The sequence below is a fragment of the Lissotriton helveticus genome, chromosome 9 (genome assembly GCF_964261635.1).
Source record: "Lissotriton helveticus chromosome 9, aLisHel1.1, whole genome shotgun sequence".
NCBI lineage: Eukaryota > Metazoa > Chordata > Amphibia > Caudata > Salamandridae > Lissotriton > Lissotriton helveticus.
In genome coordinates, this window is record NC_136070.1 from 1,154,194,425 (window position 1) to 1,154,210,101 (window position 15,677).

The 15,677-nt window shown below is 43.1% G+C and overlaps 1 protein-coding gene across 2 annotated transcripts in view; it reads right to left on the reverse strand.

Moving 5' to 3' along the window:
• CACNA1D (calcium voltage-gated channel subunit alpha1 D) overlaps window positions 1–15,677 on the reverse strand; it is a 1,365,963-nt gene that overhangs the window by 49,396 nt on the left and 1,300,890 nt on the right. For both annotated transcript variants that reach the window (XM_078661595.1, XM_078661596.1), the window contains 3 exons: window positions 11,407–11,759; window positions 10,588–10,614; window positions 4,715–4,858 (listed from right to left, as the gene is read on the reverse strand). In XM_078661595.1, coding sequence (XP_078517721.1) covers window positions 4,715–4,858; window positions 10,588–10,614; window positions 11,407–11,759 — 524 coding nt within the window. The remainder of the gene's footprint in view (window positions 1–4,714; window positions 4,859–10,587; window positions 10,615–11,406; window positions 11,760–15,677) is intronic.

Sequence of the window (15,677 nt, forward strand, 5' to 3'; positions counted from 1 at the left end):
CCGTCCGCATCCTTGCCCGTCCGCCACCTATTTCCCCCCGCCATATTACAATGGCGGGGGGGGGCCGTGGCGGACGTGAAGCTCTAATATGGTGGCGGTGTCTATTAGGCACCGCCAGCCATATTACGATGTGGTGGGGGCTATGCATTTACGTGGCGGCAATGCCACCACGAAAAGGCATATGGTCCTTGCTTTAGGGGCCCGTTGTGGGCCCCTAGGGTGAAGGGGGGTGGGGGGTGCACATGGGGGATACCTATGGTACCCCCCTGCAGTTGCATGCACAATGCGGCAGGCACCGCGCGGTGCCTGCCGCTTTGTGCATGCAAATGCACAGCATGCATTTTTAACTATGCAGCGGGTGCTGCTTAAAGCAGCACCCGCCACAATGTTAAAGATACGGGATGTGACCGCCAGGGTGGCGGTCACATCCTAATTGCAACGGAGGGAACGCCGCTGCCCCTGCAGACGGTCCCTCCACCTCGGGGGTGGCGGACGGACGCAGGTCCGTCCGCCATCATAATCGACCCCTTAGTTGTTTATTCTTTGTTAGGCGTGTTGTTAACACAGCTTTGATGGTTGTTTTTTTTAAGGTTGCTGGGCACAGTGTGGTGGGGGCTAAGTAGGTGCACAGTAGGCGTAGACACAACATCTATGTATATTTCCATACTTAGGCCATGGGATAAAGGCGTAGGCCTACATCCACAATTCACTTTCTATTTTATGCAAATTGTGTCCCCTTACATTTAGCAAATGAATGAGGCCGTCAAACGTGAACAAAGCAACACAGACGCCTCCTGTGGCTAAGCCACTCAACCAAATGTAACGTGGACCTGCTCACGCAGTGAGTGATACCGGAACTGCTCAATGCGTGAATAAGATCAATCAATCAATCAGGACATTTGTAGAGCGCACTACATACCCGTGAGGGTCTTAAGGCACTGGGGGGGGGGGTTTGCCGCTACTGATCGAAGAGCCAGGTCTTGAGTAGTCTTCTGAAGGCCTGTAGGTCTTGGGTCTTCCGTAGGTTGGTGGGGAGGGTGTTCCAGGTCTTGGTGGCAAGGTGGAAGAAGGATCTGCCTCCGGCTGTCGTTCTTCGGATGCGTGGGACAGCAGCGAGGGCAAGGTCGGCAGAGCGGAGCTTGAGGGTGGGGGTGTAGAAGCTGAGTCGTCTGTTGAGGTACGCTGGGCTGGTGTCGTGGAGGGCTTTGTGTGCGTGGATGAGGAGCTTGAAGGTTATCCTCTTGTTGACGGGGAGACAGTGTAGGTCTCTCAGGTGGGGAGTGATGTGACTGCGGCAGGGGATGTCGAGGATCAGACGTGCCGAGGTGTTCTGGATGCGTTGCAGCCGTCTCAGGTGCTTGGCTGATGCTCCTGTGCAGAGGGCGTTACCGTAGTCCAGCCTGCTGGTAACAAGGGCCTTGGTGACTGTTCTTCTTGTTTCAGTAGGGATCTACTTGAAGATCCTACGTAGCATTCGGATGATGTTGAAGCAGGAGGAGGAGACGGCGTTGACCTGCTTAGTCATGGTGAGGGTGGAGTTGACCCCTAGGTTGCATGTGTGGTCTGTGGGTGTCGGAGCAGTTCCCAGTGTGGTCGGCCACCAGGAGTCGTACCAGGCCGAAGGGGTGGACCCAAGGATGAGGACCTCTGTCTTGTCCGAGTTCAGCTTCAGTCAGCTGTTCCTCATCCAGTCGGCGATGGCCTTCATTCGTTCGTGGAGGTTGGTTTTGGCTCTGTGGGGGTTTTTGGTGAGGGAGATGATCAGCTGAGTGTCGTAGGCGTAGGAGATGATGCTGAGGTCGTGATGACGGGCGACGTGGGCGAGGGGTGCCATGTAGATATTGAACAGCGTCGGACTGAGGGATGAGCTTTGGGGTAAACCGCAGATGATCTCGGTGGCATTGGAGTGGAAGGGGGGAGGCGGACGCTCTGAGTTCTGCTGGAGAGGAAGGATGTGGTCCAGTCCAGGGCCTTCCCTCGGATTCCGGCATCACGTAGGCGTGTGCGTAGGGTGCGGTGGCAGACCGTGTCGAAGGCGGCTGACAGGTCCAGGAGGATGAGGGCTGCTGTTTCTCCGTTGTCTAGCAGGGTCCTGATGTCATCTGTGGCGGCGATGAGGGCGGTTTCGGTGCTGTGGTTGCTGCGGAAACCGGACTGGGATGGGTCCAAGATTTTGTTGTCTTCGAGGTAGCGGGTCAGCTGTTTGTTGACGATTTTAAGAGAGAGCACAGGGAACATCGCAGAGACTGCACAATGAGCTGTAAAGAGACAGCGGAAAGAACAATAGAGGACTATCCCCCCTGTGGTTCCGAGATTTACCATGAGCGACGCAGAGATTTCACAGGGAAACTGTAGAGTGAGACACACGGAGACAGCAGCATGAGTGGCAAAGGGAGTGAGCCATGAGTGATGCAGAAACCACACTGTGAGGGATAATGGGACTGAGCCACAGATGCTGTATGGTGAGTTATTTGGAAACTGTAGAGTGAGACACCCAGAGACAGCAGCATGAGTGGTAGACAGACTGGACTGTGAGTGAATTGTAAGTGCTACAGGGGCCGGACAGTAGGGTTGCAGAGCCTGAATCTTGAGTGACACTAGGACAGCACAAATAGTGACACAGAGATAGGGCAGGAGAGTGAGTGTAACAGAGACAATACAGAGACTGCACTAAAACTGACGCACAGGCTACTGTCAGCTAGACAGAGACTGCACTATGAGTGGTCCAGAGACAGCGAGTCAGTGATGCAGAGACTGCCCAGTGAGTGAGAGACAGCAGCAGGAGTTACATGGAAACTCCACATTGGGTGCTACGCACATGGCACTATGAGGAGTACAGAAAGTGCAAGTGCAGTGCCAGCAGCATCAAAAGATTCGTCAACATTAAGAACAGGCAGAGATAGATGACGACTGACAAACAGACACAGGCAGACAGACACACAGGCAGACACAGACACACACACATACAGACACACACACACACAGACAGACAGACACAGACAGACAGACAGACAGACTGACACACACACACAGACACACACACACACAGACAGACAGATACACACACAGTCAAAGAGTGCATGCTTCCTTTTTATAGAGAATAATAAGCAGAACACAGAGCTTGAACAGTAGCAGAAAAAATTCGACAGATACTGAACAGCCCTGAAAAAAATTATCTTCAATCAAGTACAAGAACATATACAGCAATAGTAGAGTGCATTTCCGGAGCCTCACAAGGCACAGCGTAGGCATCAGCAGGGTAAGCCCTCTTACACAGGGCAGGTAGTGAAACCAGCCCCATGAAAAATGAAAGAAGAGAGCGCTAGGATTGGCTGGGGCAGTGAAGAAATGTTTTGATAAAAATAAAGATGAAACAGACCCGGTCCTGCTCTTCTCGCGCCCCTGCTGCCGAAAGTTCTTCAGCCAGGACAGCGCGGCATGTGGGCAAAAAGCATTGCTGTGGAGAGCTATTTAAAAATAAGCAATACGTGTGGGAACTGGAGCGCTTTTAAGTGCAAAGAAAAAACAAATTACGGAATTCCACAGCGAGGGAGCAGGCTGCAGAACACATGATTGAAAGTGGGGCTGTTTGGAACTTACATGAGAAAAGCTGTCGGAGCAGCGAGTGGGGGCTGAGTGAAGCTGCACACGCCCAGCCTAGCCAGACAGAAACCAAGAAAGGGGGATTTGTGGCAAGAGAGCAGAGACGTGGTCTCCAGAGGCAGAGAAGGGCTGCAGCTGTTGTTTCTAACTCCTCCTTTCCGTCCCTACTGTGGTTGCCGTAGCATGGGGAAATGGAGTGCCCGCTCTGCCTGGCTTAGTGCTGGAGAGGTAGGCATAGGATGGGGGCTTGAGCACGTCCGCTGCTGTTCACCCCGATGTTACGGCTGCAGCAGGATAACGTGCGCAGCCAGGACAGGGGCTTTGTCAATGGTGGCTTGGCATAATGCAAAAAAAAAAAACATTCGCTGCCATTGCCAAAGCCTCTGTCCTGGCTGCGCACGTCGTCCTGCCTCTGCAAGGACATTTACTTGCAGGGAAAACAAGTGTTAAGGAATTAAAATCAACCATAGCCGAAGGTATAAATGCACACAAAATAAAGTCCTGGTTATTGCTTGTACTTGTATTAAATGCCAAATGCAAGGGCCGGCTGTGAGCACCTGGAGTCGCGTGAACACGCGCATAGCACCGGGGCAACCACAGGCAGTGTGCGTGCAGAGTGAGCAGGTAGGAGACAAAACAAAATTAACTATTCACAGCGCGGCGCTTATAACGAGCATCGTGCTGATGTGAAAGAAAGTTCCCCTCATTCATGGGAAACAAGGAAGTAGTCCCTGCATGACTACATAACACCGAGCAGTGGAACAAAGCTGTAGTTAGTCAGGGCTGCTTCCTGAATAAGGGAAGCAAAACGGAAGTGACTCATCGGATTCCAAGCCAACGATAAGCCTGCTAACAAAAATAATGCTCAGAGTTAACAATTGGCAAGTGGCAGGAGAAGCTACTGGCAATAGGCGGAGTTTCAACCACAACATACAGATTACATGATACCTCGTAGAGACAGCGCATGCGCTGCTCTATGTGAGACCTAAACAATGTATACATTCTGATGAGATTTGTTCTTGAGTGAGTGTGAAGGTGTACTGATTGACACCGTTTTTTGGGTGCAGGTTTCACTTTTTAAATCAATTCTGATGCAACATGTTTATCTTACCTGTTTCCTGACAACATGCTCTCCTCTTCGTAATACTCCTCCCCACTGTAATATTCCTGCTCTCCCAAGTATGGATCCTCAGTGCTGTAGTCCTGAAAGTCAGGGTCATCACAGAAAATAGCAGGCAAATTCCCATCACTTGACCTGCGATGAAATAATTTATAGTGAACACGTGCATTAACTTGCATCTTGAAACTAACACTTGTATTTCTGAAAATGTTTTCATTGTGTTGATCTATAAGCTGGCAGTGTGTTAAGCATAAGCTGTAGACATCTTTGTTTGACATGCAGGTCACAAGTTTGAGTCTTGGCCAACTCATTGCTGCACTCTTTTATGGAAGTTACATTCAGAGAGGGTAACATTCATAACACCTTTCATTTACAACACTTAAAGCAGCACTTAAAGACACCAGAAAACAATATTAGACACTATTTTAAATATTTTGTTACAAAAATATGTTGAAAATAAATTCCATTTTAGGACTCAGTAGATGGTAACTGAGTGTCAGGACACAAGGGAGAGAGCCATGGTTGTATGGGCATGTGGGAGAGATGAGCACTGAAATGTCAGAGTATAAGGAGAAGCAGTATAAGGTGAAAGCTGAGTTGCAAATTCAGCTGTATGGAAGGGTAGGGTTTACTTAGATTTGAGGCGCTTGAATACTTGTTTAAAAAAGTGTATTTTCCAGAGCTGCCTAAATAACATACAGTTGGTATTAGATGGTATTACTTATTAAGGGGCCCATTAGGATGGCGGGGGGATCGCCCCCGTCGGGCCAGCGGTAGTCACCGCTGGCCTGGCGGGGGCCATGCGCCCGCCATCCACGCTTCAAAGACCCCTGCCATATTAGGATGGCTGGGGGGTCCGCGGCAGATGGAAATACCATCTGCTGCTTTTCCATTGGTCCACTCGTCGACCGGTGGAAAACATGGTTAATATGGCGGCAGTGTCTGCAAGACACCGCCATCATTATTAGGACTACTGCGGAGATCAGCCTTTCCATGGCGGCATGCGGTCTTTGCCTTTGGGGGCTCATAGGGGGCCCCCAGCACGTTGGGGGTGGTGGGGGGGGAACATGGGGGGTACCTATGGTACCCCCCTGTATTGGCATGGACAAAGTGGCAGGCACTGTGCTGTGCCTGTCACCTTGTGCATGCCAATGCACAACGTGCATTCCCAGCATTGTGGCGGGCAGTGCTGTGATCACCGCCCACCAGAATGCTGCGAATAGGGGATGCCACCGCCTGGCGGTGGCATCCTAATTGCAGGTGCGGGACCGCCACACCCCTTGCGGACGGTCCCGCATTCCGTTACGGTGGCCTTAGTTAGGTAAGAGTATGTTCCAGGGACCAAGACCAATTCTACAGAAGTGTATGTTTTACAAATACAGAATATGCTGTGCTATTTTCAGTGCTATTTTGCACCTAGTGGAGTATTCTTTTATGGTTATCACTTAGGTAGAAAGGTTTATTGGCATGAAGGGCTTTGTGCTTGCTATATACATCATTTCAATTCTACTTTGCTGAGAAATTGGGGCCGGAAAAGATGAAACAGCAACACTGTGATGTGAGCCAAGCATCTCTGCATCATGGTGGCTGTGTTTTGGATCAGTGAAAAGGCTTGTAGTTCCCATTCTTGTAGGCCAAGGAATTCCACAAAAATATAATCGGACCATCATTTAATGGCTAAAATATGACTACAAGCATATTACAGCCAAAAGGAGCACATGTAAATATATAATTTTTCTCAGTCTGGAACAATAATATAAATGTTTAAAATATTGGTAATAGGTTTAAGGGAAATTTGAGGAGAGGGTTAAGGATGGACTTGCTAATAGAAACAAACCCACAGATGAGACTACAACAATTACTATTCAGGAAATACATTTCTAATACCACCTCAGTCCTAAGTGACAACACAGGTCTAAATGTTTTTCAGCCAGCCTCCGAGGAAGCCAAGCACAGCACATAGCCAATCACTGCTACTGGAACACAATCTCATAGAAAACAATAGAGGCAAGGTATCACACTAAGACTCGTTAGGACATAATGTAAAAAAAAGTTAAATTAATTCAAAGTTATAAATATTTATATATATAATCTTAAATAAAAAAACAATAATCAACGCTATATATATATATATATATATATATATATATTTATATATATATATATATTTCATATTACATGTATTTTAAAATATATTAAATTACATTTTAATTTAGTTTAAAAGTCTAAATATTGTTCAAAGTCATTAAAACATAACTTAAAGCTAAGTTTGTTACAAATATTTAAATATGAAAATGTTGGCAGGGGTAGGTGATTTTAATTTTAAATAGTTATACATAATTTTATTAGCATGTTTCATTTTTTTTCAGACAATTCATTATTGTGTGTTTGGGTGGGTAGTGGATTAATTAAAATCTACATTATTTGATGTTAATTGAGTATTATATTAATAGTGTTACCTTTTAAATTGATAATTATTTATTATTATGCTAGTCTATAAGTTATTTTAATTATGTTTTCATTTGTGATTGGTTTAATAATTAATAATAATTTAATTAGAAATGTACATTTATTAATGTATTGTGGTGTAATTGTTAAAACAATTTATGTTAATATTGTACTTTCCATAATGTTCGTTGGGACTGGATATAGAATAGTAAATTTGACACAAACCCCCCAAAAATATACATTTTTCCCCGATAATTATTGGGACTAGGTGTAAAATAGTAAATCTGATCACCCCATAATATAAGCACTTTCTCCGCTGTTTGTTGAATTAGAGCTAGAATAGTAAACCTAACGCTCAAATATATAAACGTTCCTCCCTTTTAGTTGAACTGGGTTTATAATGTTTAATCTGCCCACCACTAAATATATCCATATTCCCCAATATGCTGAAGTGGAGTTACAATAGTAAATCTACCTCCACAAACAAATGCACTTTCCCCAATGTTAGCTGGACAGCAAATAGAAAGTTAAATGTGACCCCTCCCCCCTCTGCCAAATATATGTACTTTCCCCAATGTTTGTTGGATCGGAGTTACAACAGTAATTCTACAACCCCTTCCCTGTTAATGTAGTTTATTGGATTGGATTTAAAGTAATGTATTATAATATTTTCAATTTATACTGCTTCTATTACACAATTTGGATTGGAGTTAGATTTGAAAATAGGACTTCTTTTTAATTTTTTGTATATATTTTCAGCACATTACATTTTATAAATATACTTAATTATTTGTTTTAAATATTTTTCTTTTTTTTAATTAATAGCTTTTTAAAATACTCTTTGGATTTTTATAAATAATTTGTGCTGCATTCGTTTTTAAAAACTGCTAGAATGGTTTAACAATGGAATAATCTGCATTTACATTTTTGAATTAAAAGTATCTATATGGACATTGTTTTTTATGTTTAAAATCTATTCATGTTATATTTTACAGTATTTCTAAATAAATACTTTTTTGATTTATATATAATTAATAAAAATAGTCCTTTTATTGATTGTTTAATAAGAAAAGAGCTATATCTATATTTATAAGGCTTGTTATTAAATATATGTATATTTTTACAGTTGCATATATTTCTTAAAATATATTATATTGTTAATAATTACATATTTTAGGGGTTTAAATACCATTTTGTTATCTAACTCCTTTTCTGGTAGAGAATCTATCTAACATAGGATTCCTCAAAGCGTGAATTTCCCCCAGTTGCCAGACTGGATCCAGGGAATTTTTATAGCAATTCCATCAACTCGTCAGCAGGTGGCATCTTGCAGCTCTGCGTCAGATAGTTCCTGCTTGGATGTGATGTCAGGGGCACTATGTAAGAATTTCCTTTGTGCGCTGAAGCCAGTTCTCTTCTTTCTAAGCCTTTCATCGCAGATCCAGAGATCTATCAAAACCAGTCAGTTTGCCGGTTTTCTTTCCCTCAAATGTATCCAGTGTCAAAGGGACATATATAGTGGCCCGAATTAACATCTGGGCTAGGACAGATCCACCGTTGAGCGCACAACACCACCTACTGACACACAAGGGAAATGCTGTTAAAATTCTCCAGATCCAATCTGGTGCCTGGGGGAAACTCATAAGATGAAGAATGTGTAGTTAGAAGTCTACCAGAAAATGTACAAATACATATTTATTTTACTAATGTAATATGGATATTTTGGACCCTGATATCTGTGTAGTAAATATTATGTTACTTTAAATTATAAGAAATGTGTAAACATCAATATGTTTATGTCAGTATTTTGACATCAATGTTTTTGTACCACAATATTTTAGCTGTTGAAATTTTTACATAAAACCAAAATAGGACAAAAATGGCACTCAGAGAATTCCACAGCTGTAGTGACTGTTTTAAAGGAATTTGACGACAGAAAGAGCTTCTGACTTCTGTACAGGTTTAGGGTGTGGCAACATGGATAATTATTTTTTTAATACGAGGAACAAAGGAGGGTTGATGATTAAATAGAAAACAGAAGAATTTTGTTTGTAAACTAACTTTGGCCATATGTTTGAATTTCGAGCAGTTCAAATGTGTGTTTTGTGTCATCAGGCTGACCTTCGGCCATCTTATCCTTGCATCGTTTAGGCACAGACTATAGGATCACAATAATGTATGAATTATGAGGCACTCTGTTGTCTTGGCCTACAGTGTTAGATGTGTGTCATCTGTATATAAGACGGCAGGCAGGAGGTGTACCTGAGCTGGGTACAGAGAGGCGAGACATATTCAGTGAAGAGGAGGAGATCTGCAATGGGTCTTTGGGATACTCAGCAAATGAGTGGAATCACTTAGATCAGTGCAGACCCACGGTGACTGTCTAAGTATCACTTAATACAAAGGGCCTTATGACGAGGTTGGCGGTCTTCCACTGGGACCACCAGCATGGTGGTCCCAGAAAGACCGTCAAGCCCGTGGTGAACCTGCCCGCCGTATTATGACTTTAATCCAGGCTGGGCGGGAAGAGCGGCAGTGGTATCAAGGCAGGAGGTATATTAAACTAATAGGAGAGCCTAAACAGCATACCGCCACTGTGAAAGTGTTTGCAGCACATACCTGCACGGTGTGGCAAGCACCATGTCATGCATGCCACACTGTGCAGTTCCAGGAGGGCTGAACAAATGCCCCAGCCGCAGGCCCCCCCATGCCTAGATTCACTCAGGAGCCCTCTTAGGGCCCCCTTCCGTGCATGTCCACCACCCTTTTCATGGCGGGATCCCTGCCATGAAAAGGGTAGTGGAAATGTGACTCATAATATGCTCAACTGTGCCGGCTTTGGCACTGCCAGCATATTCTGCCCCTTTTGCAGACATCCATCACAGTGTGATCCTTTGTCCAGGTGGAGGTTGTGGTATCGCGGCTGTCCCACTGCCACACTCATAATATGGCAGTGGGGCCATCTGGGTTGTGGCAGTCGGACCATCACCATGAGCACGGCAGTCCCAGGACCACCGTACTCTTAATAAGGCCCAAAGATTGGTCCCAACTGATAATAAATTCTGACAGACCCATTCTATAGTGGAGCAGGAGGCTGACTGACACTCACACAAACAAAGCTTTTGAGTACACTTGCAAAGCCATTTGGATGCGTTAAGGTCTTCACTAGTGCATAAACAATTGATCATGCAAATAACTGTTACATTCCTTATTTTTCATTGGATTTTATTTTTGGACGTGGGGTATTTTCTTCATTATTTTACGTTCATGCAAATTTGTCCCTGTTATTACCTGTCGATCTAGAACTGGATGGATATGACAACACTTCGAAAAATGTTTGGAAAGTTACATTCTATGTCGGCAATTGCATTCACTTTCATAAAAGTAATTTTTAAGGATGATATTTACGAACATACCTTAAATAAGTTTCATAGTACCGCGTTCTATCCAGGAAAGCCCCAAAAAATAAATAAAATGTAATTAGGAACAGCATAATTTCAAACGTATATTTAAATGATCTGCATTAAGGCTGTTGGGTTGATTAGATACACATGTTCATTGTGATAAAGGCAGATGAAAAAATGTCTATGGTGAACAGGGTTCACCATACTTCTGGAAAACTCTGAAGCAGACTGTCCTCTACAGTTAGTTTTTATGTCTTTCTTTTTTTGTTTTGAAAACTCCTCACTTGTGACAGGGTGGAGAATACAGAAAGTCCTCAAAATGCATCATCCAAGGCGTGAACTCATTTGTGAGTGCTGAAATATGAGTTGGCTGTCTGAAATCTGAGCCTGAAATGTGTTCCATGCATTTCACCAGGCACAGACACTCTGAAATGTACATATGCGATAAAGGGTGGAGACAGTTTGTTATTTTGCACTGCTGCTTTAAACCAAAAGGTGATTAATGAAAGTTTGGTGTGTGTCTAACTCTACATGCAAGATGACCTCCTATATGAAGGTTCCAGAATGACTCTGCCTATTCAACCTGAGTATCAACTTTGGCAGAATGGAGTCACTCCATCATTACATTAATATGGACATTTACAGCTTGACTGTCACTAGTGTTATTACTAAATCGTTGGGGAGTGTCGCAGCACCAGAGGATTGGAAGGGCTTGATACATTCATACAACTATCACATAGGGTAATGGAACTACAGGTGGACCCAAACCTAGTTGTAGTAGCAGAAAACAGGGATAACAATGTTACTATAATGTTATGCATTACACCATACCTGCTAATACTTGTCTTTCTTTGTTTCTCTTGGTCCATCTTGGCATGTAAACTGTATCCATTTTCAGATGCATGTTGAAGACTTGGGTGCTTTCCATGAAACATTTTGGACATATTGGCATTATTGAGGTTGGCATTCGTTGAGTTTGGTACTTGTTTTCCTATAGAATTGTGGTTATGGTGATTATGATACACCGAATTACCAGTATGCATGGCCATTACAGCATCATTCGCAAATGGAAGTGAGAGTCTCTGTACATGCAAAGGGCGTTGCGTGGTATTCAACTGCTGGTAGGAATCCCGGCTGTCGTTGCTAACATGATTGACGTGGTTTCCAAACAGGCCACCATTTCTCTGTAAATCAAAAAAACAATGTAACAAGTATTGCTAATATTTTAATTGATTTGTCTGTGACTGTGTGAAAAATAATATCTGCAGCATTTCGAGCAGTGCTTAAAGCTTTGAACATCTTCTCCACCACCAAGCAGGACCTTGGAATACTTGTTAAAACGTACAAGAGACCAAATACAAAGATTTCGACTCTATGCCTTTACATTTTGTTTACCACTTCTGATATGATGGCATCCATATGCTTGACTGAAAAGTAGCCATATTACCTAAAAGTCATTCTATGTAATCTTAAGAAACCGATAAAGCAATACCAAGATACTCAGTAGTGGAGAAGGGTGGATTTGTTTTGATTCTATTCAGATATTCTCATTGAAGAACTATTGGTACAGCAAGTAACATGTGATTCTCCAGCAAAGCCTACCCAAGGGAAGTACAAGCTCCCAGATATTGTGGCAACATGGCATTAGGCAGGCAGCGATCCACCTACTTCTGGAAAACTCTGAAGCAGACTGTCCTCTACAGTTAGTTTTTATGTCTTTCTTTTTTTGTTTTGAAAACTCCTCACTTGTGACTGGTACCTATTTCCGTGCCAAAGGCTGCGGTGGGGCAGTTATTGTGATGTGAGCTTAGCTCATAGCTTTAGCCAAGGCCAAACGGTATTCATTCGGGCTGTATACCTTTTTGAGGGAGATAGAGGTAGTCACAGTTGTTCCATGATAGGATGCGAAATGTTCACAAAAGAGTTGGGGGCATATGTATCAAAATCCGTTATTGCGATTCTCAAATAGCGAATTTTTGAGAATCGCTATTTGAGAATCGCAAAACGGGATGTATTTAAAAATTCGCAAATATTTTGTGATTTCTTGGTATTCCTTAATTGCGATTAGCAAATTGCGAAATCCTAATTAAGGAATACCTTCCCAATCATTCCCATGGCCAGGAGGTACATAGGAATGAATGGGAAATCATTCTCAATTTGTGATTCGCAATTAGTGAATCGCAAATTGAGAATAATTTCAAGGGTGCAAGGGTGTCATAAAGACACCCTGATGCACCCCTGAAATGAGCATGTGTGCGCATATGGCGCACATACATGCCCTAAGGGCATGTATGTGCGCCAAATGGCACTTTGAAAAATGCCAAAAAGTGCATTTTTCCAAGAAATCGCAAATTACCACCAACTTGAAGTTGGTGGTAATTTGCGATTTCTTAAGGAGAAATCGCACAACTTGGGTGCTTGTTACATTGCATTTAAAGAATCGCAATTTGCGATTCCTTAAATGCTTACGCAAAATTGAGAATCGCAAAAATAACGATTCCTTAATAATGCGATGCGAAAATGTCTCATACATCGCGTTTAGAGATTTTGTATTCACAAACTCTGGTTTTTAGCGAATCGCAGCGTTTGCGACTACAAAATCGTTTGATACATATGCCCCCTGATCCTCGGTTTCCTGAAAACTGGCAGATGTGGGAGATTTCTGAGATTTGGGCACAAGGAGTTCTAGAGTTGTAAATATGGTTTATGGATAACTTGTGCTACATAAGGCTTTCAAAATAAATCTGGAACCTATGATCTGAATCATTGGAAATCAAGCTGTACAGCATTTAGGGTGATGTCACTCACGACCTTGGAAGACAGTGCAGATTTTTCCTATGATATATCAATAATGCATTTATTTTATCATATTTTGATAAGACTTTAGTGCCTTTTGTCAACCAGAAATTTAAAGGGTTGTTCTGCCGGAAAGGAAGAGCTTATTCAAAATATGATCCCGTTTTAAGACAAATAAAGATCTGACCTTACCTGGGGGAAAATAGAAGGATGCATTCACAGCACAATTTGCCCATATGGACAACAATGAACGTTGTTTGAATCTCAGTCATTCTGTAGTTCAATATTATAGCCATTAGAAAGGGCATCTTGGAGAATCTTTGAGGATGTCCGCAATGGCCAAATCTTCTGGAGTTTGCTTCGGACTTGATCCTGGGCTCCAAGAACAAGACAAGCTGGTCCATGAAGGAGGGTCATAGATCGCATTGTTCACTCTCTTAACTCTTAAGTGAGGTTCAGTTTGAAGGCTTTTTGTAAGTGCCATCATACAACTCGATCAATGTTTACCACTCAGTAGATGTTGAACACCTTCCCCTCAAGAATTTGATATAAACATAATTCTTCCTGGAATGGCTATCCATTCCTTCTTGTCGAGTTATCCTCATTCTTCTCTTCAAATGAGGATTCTCTCTCTTCAGCTCATGTCTCTCATTGTGCTTGTCTCTTGCAAAAGTTTTGTAGGCATCAGGTGTCTGGCCATTGTTTTCTATATTTTTCTGTAGCTGGGGAAATGTACGCCTCAGCCGGGCCAAGATTTCCTGCATGGTCCTGTATTTTTACTCCCTTTCTAAATCCTCTTGTGTGTCACTGATTGTCTGAAACAATACCTTTCTAGAGCGAATACTTCCTCTTGATCAACTCCTGATCTCCTTTACTAAGCAGCAAAATTCAGTTGCCTGCCTGACATTTGCTTGCTAGGTACATGAGGTTATTCTCTCGGCTGTGGTTTATATTTCATCCCTACGGGCCTACCCAACATGATGCAATATGGCCTCTTCCTTGCTTTCAAGAGTGTTTCTTATTGGTTCAGTGTGCTACTTTCTTCTCACATACGTTCTTTCTTGCAGGTTCATACTAACCATCAATTCTTTCAGACACATCTGTTCCTGTCCCCTATTTTCTGTTTCCATTTCTTTGGTGTTCTTTGCCTGAAGCCACAGGACAATTATGAGGCTGTCTCTGGGGAGCTGATGCCATTTATAGAATGAGTACTACCGATGTATAAATGTTGCTTGTTCTTTACCACTGGGATTCAAGTCACCAAAGCTTGAGAAGAACTAAATCATGTTGAGCCAAGCCTCTGCTAAAATCCAGATTGTTCACATCTGGGTTTGCTATATTCCTCTTGTGGGCTTGTAAAAGACAAATAAAAGGAACGAGATAGTCAGGACCCGGTTCTGGTGACCCTAAAGCATGTTGTCAGCACCTCTGTCAGGGTCCTGGCCATTAAACTACAAGTGGTTCAGAAGGGCAAATCCAACCTCACAAGAGACGTACATCTGCTCAGAGATTGATGGGCAAAGGCACGCCAAGCAAGGTGTAATTTCTCAAGGAATAAGTGAACCTACAATGGGTGAACTTGGAGATATGCACAGATGGAGCCCAATTACGTGAGTTAGGGTATGTCAGCTCTGGAGGATCATTGCTTGCTCTGAAGGTCTAAAATGGAAGGCTTTGACTGCTAACTGGAAATTGACGTGACTTGCGTGGAAGAGAGACTGTGGCTAGCAGTCCTCAAAGGAATCTCAAGCATCATCATCATTTGTGTGTGGCTTCCTCAATGAGGGGTTGTCCTTATCTATATCAGCAACATCCACGATGTAGGCCTTTGAGGGGGTCCTCTAGCATCTTTAGAGTTGGGTTGTTTGGCCTTTTTGCAAAGGACCTAACCGAAGGCCGGCGCCACTTATACCTTAATGTTTTAAAATTTTCAATTTTACATTTTGATTCCTTATTTGTATACATTTTATTAATCTTGTAATATTATTTCATTTTTTTTACCAGTGTACAGATCCTCTGAGTAAGAGTCGCATACTCACTGGGGTCCCCAGGCCACATGTTAAGAACCACTGACTTAGACAACTACAGGTGGTGAGGGAAATACAGAAAGGAGAACACTGCTAAAAAATAACTCTTCACTGTGCCCACCACAAGGCATTGCAGGAATAACAAAAGAATACACTAAAAGAAAATCTGAAGTATTTGCTTGTGAGGGTTAAGTATTTTAGGCACCACACCAGGCAAAACATGTGGCCCAGCATAGATAAACTTTGTGGAAAGGCATCTGGCAGCGAGGAAGACATCCA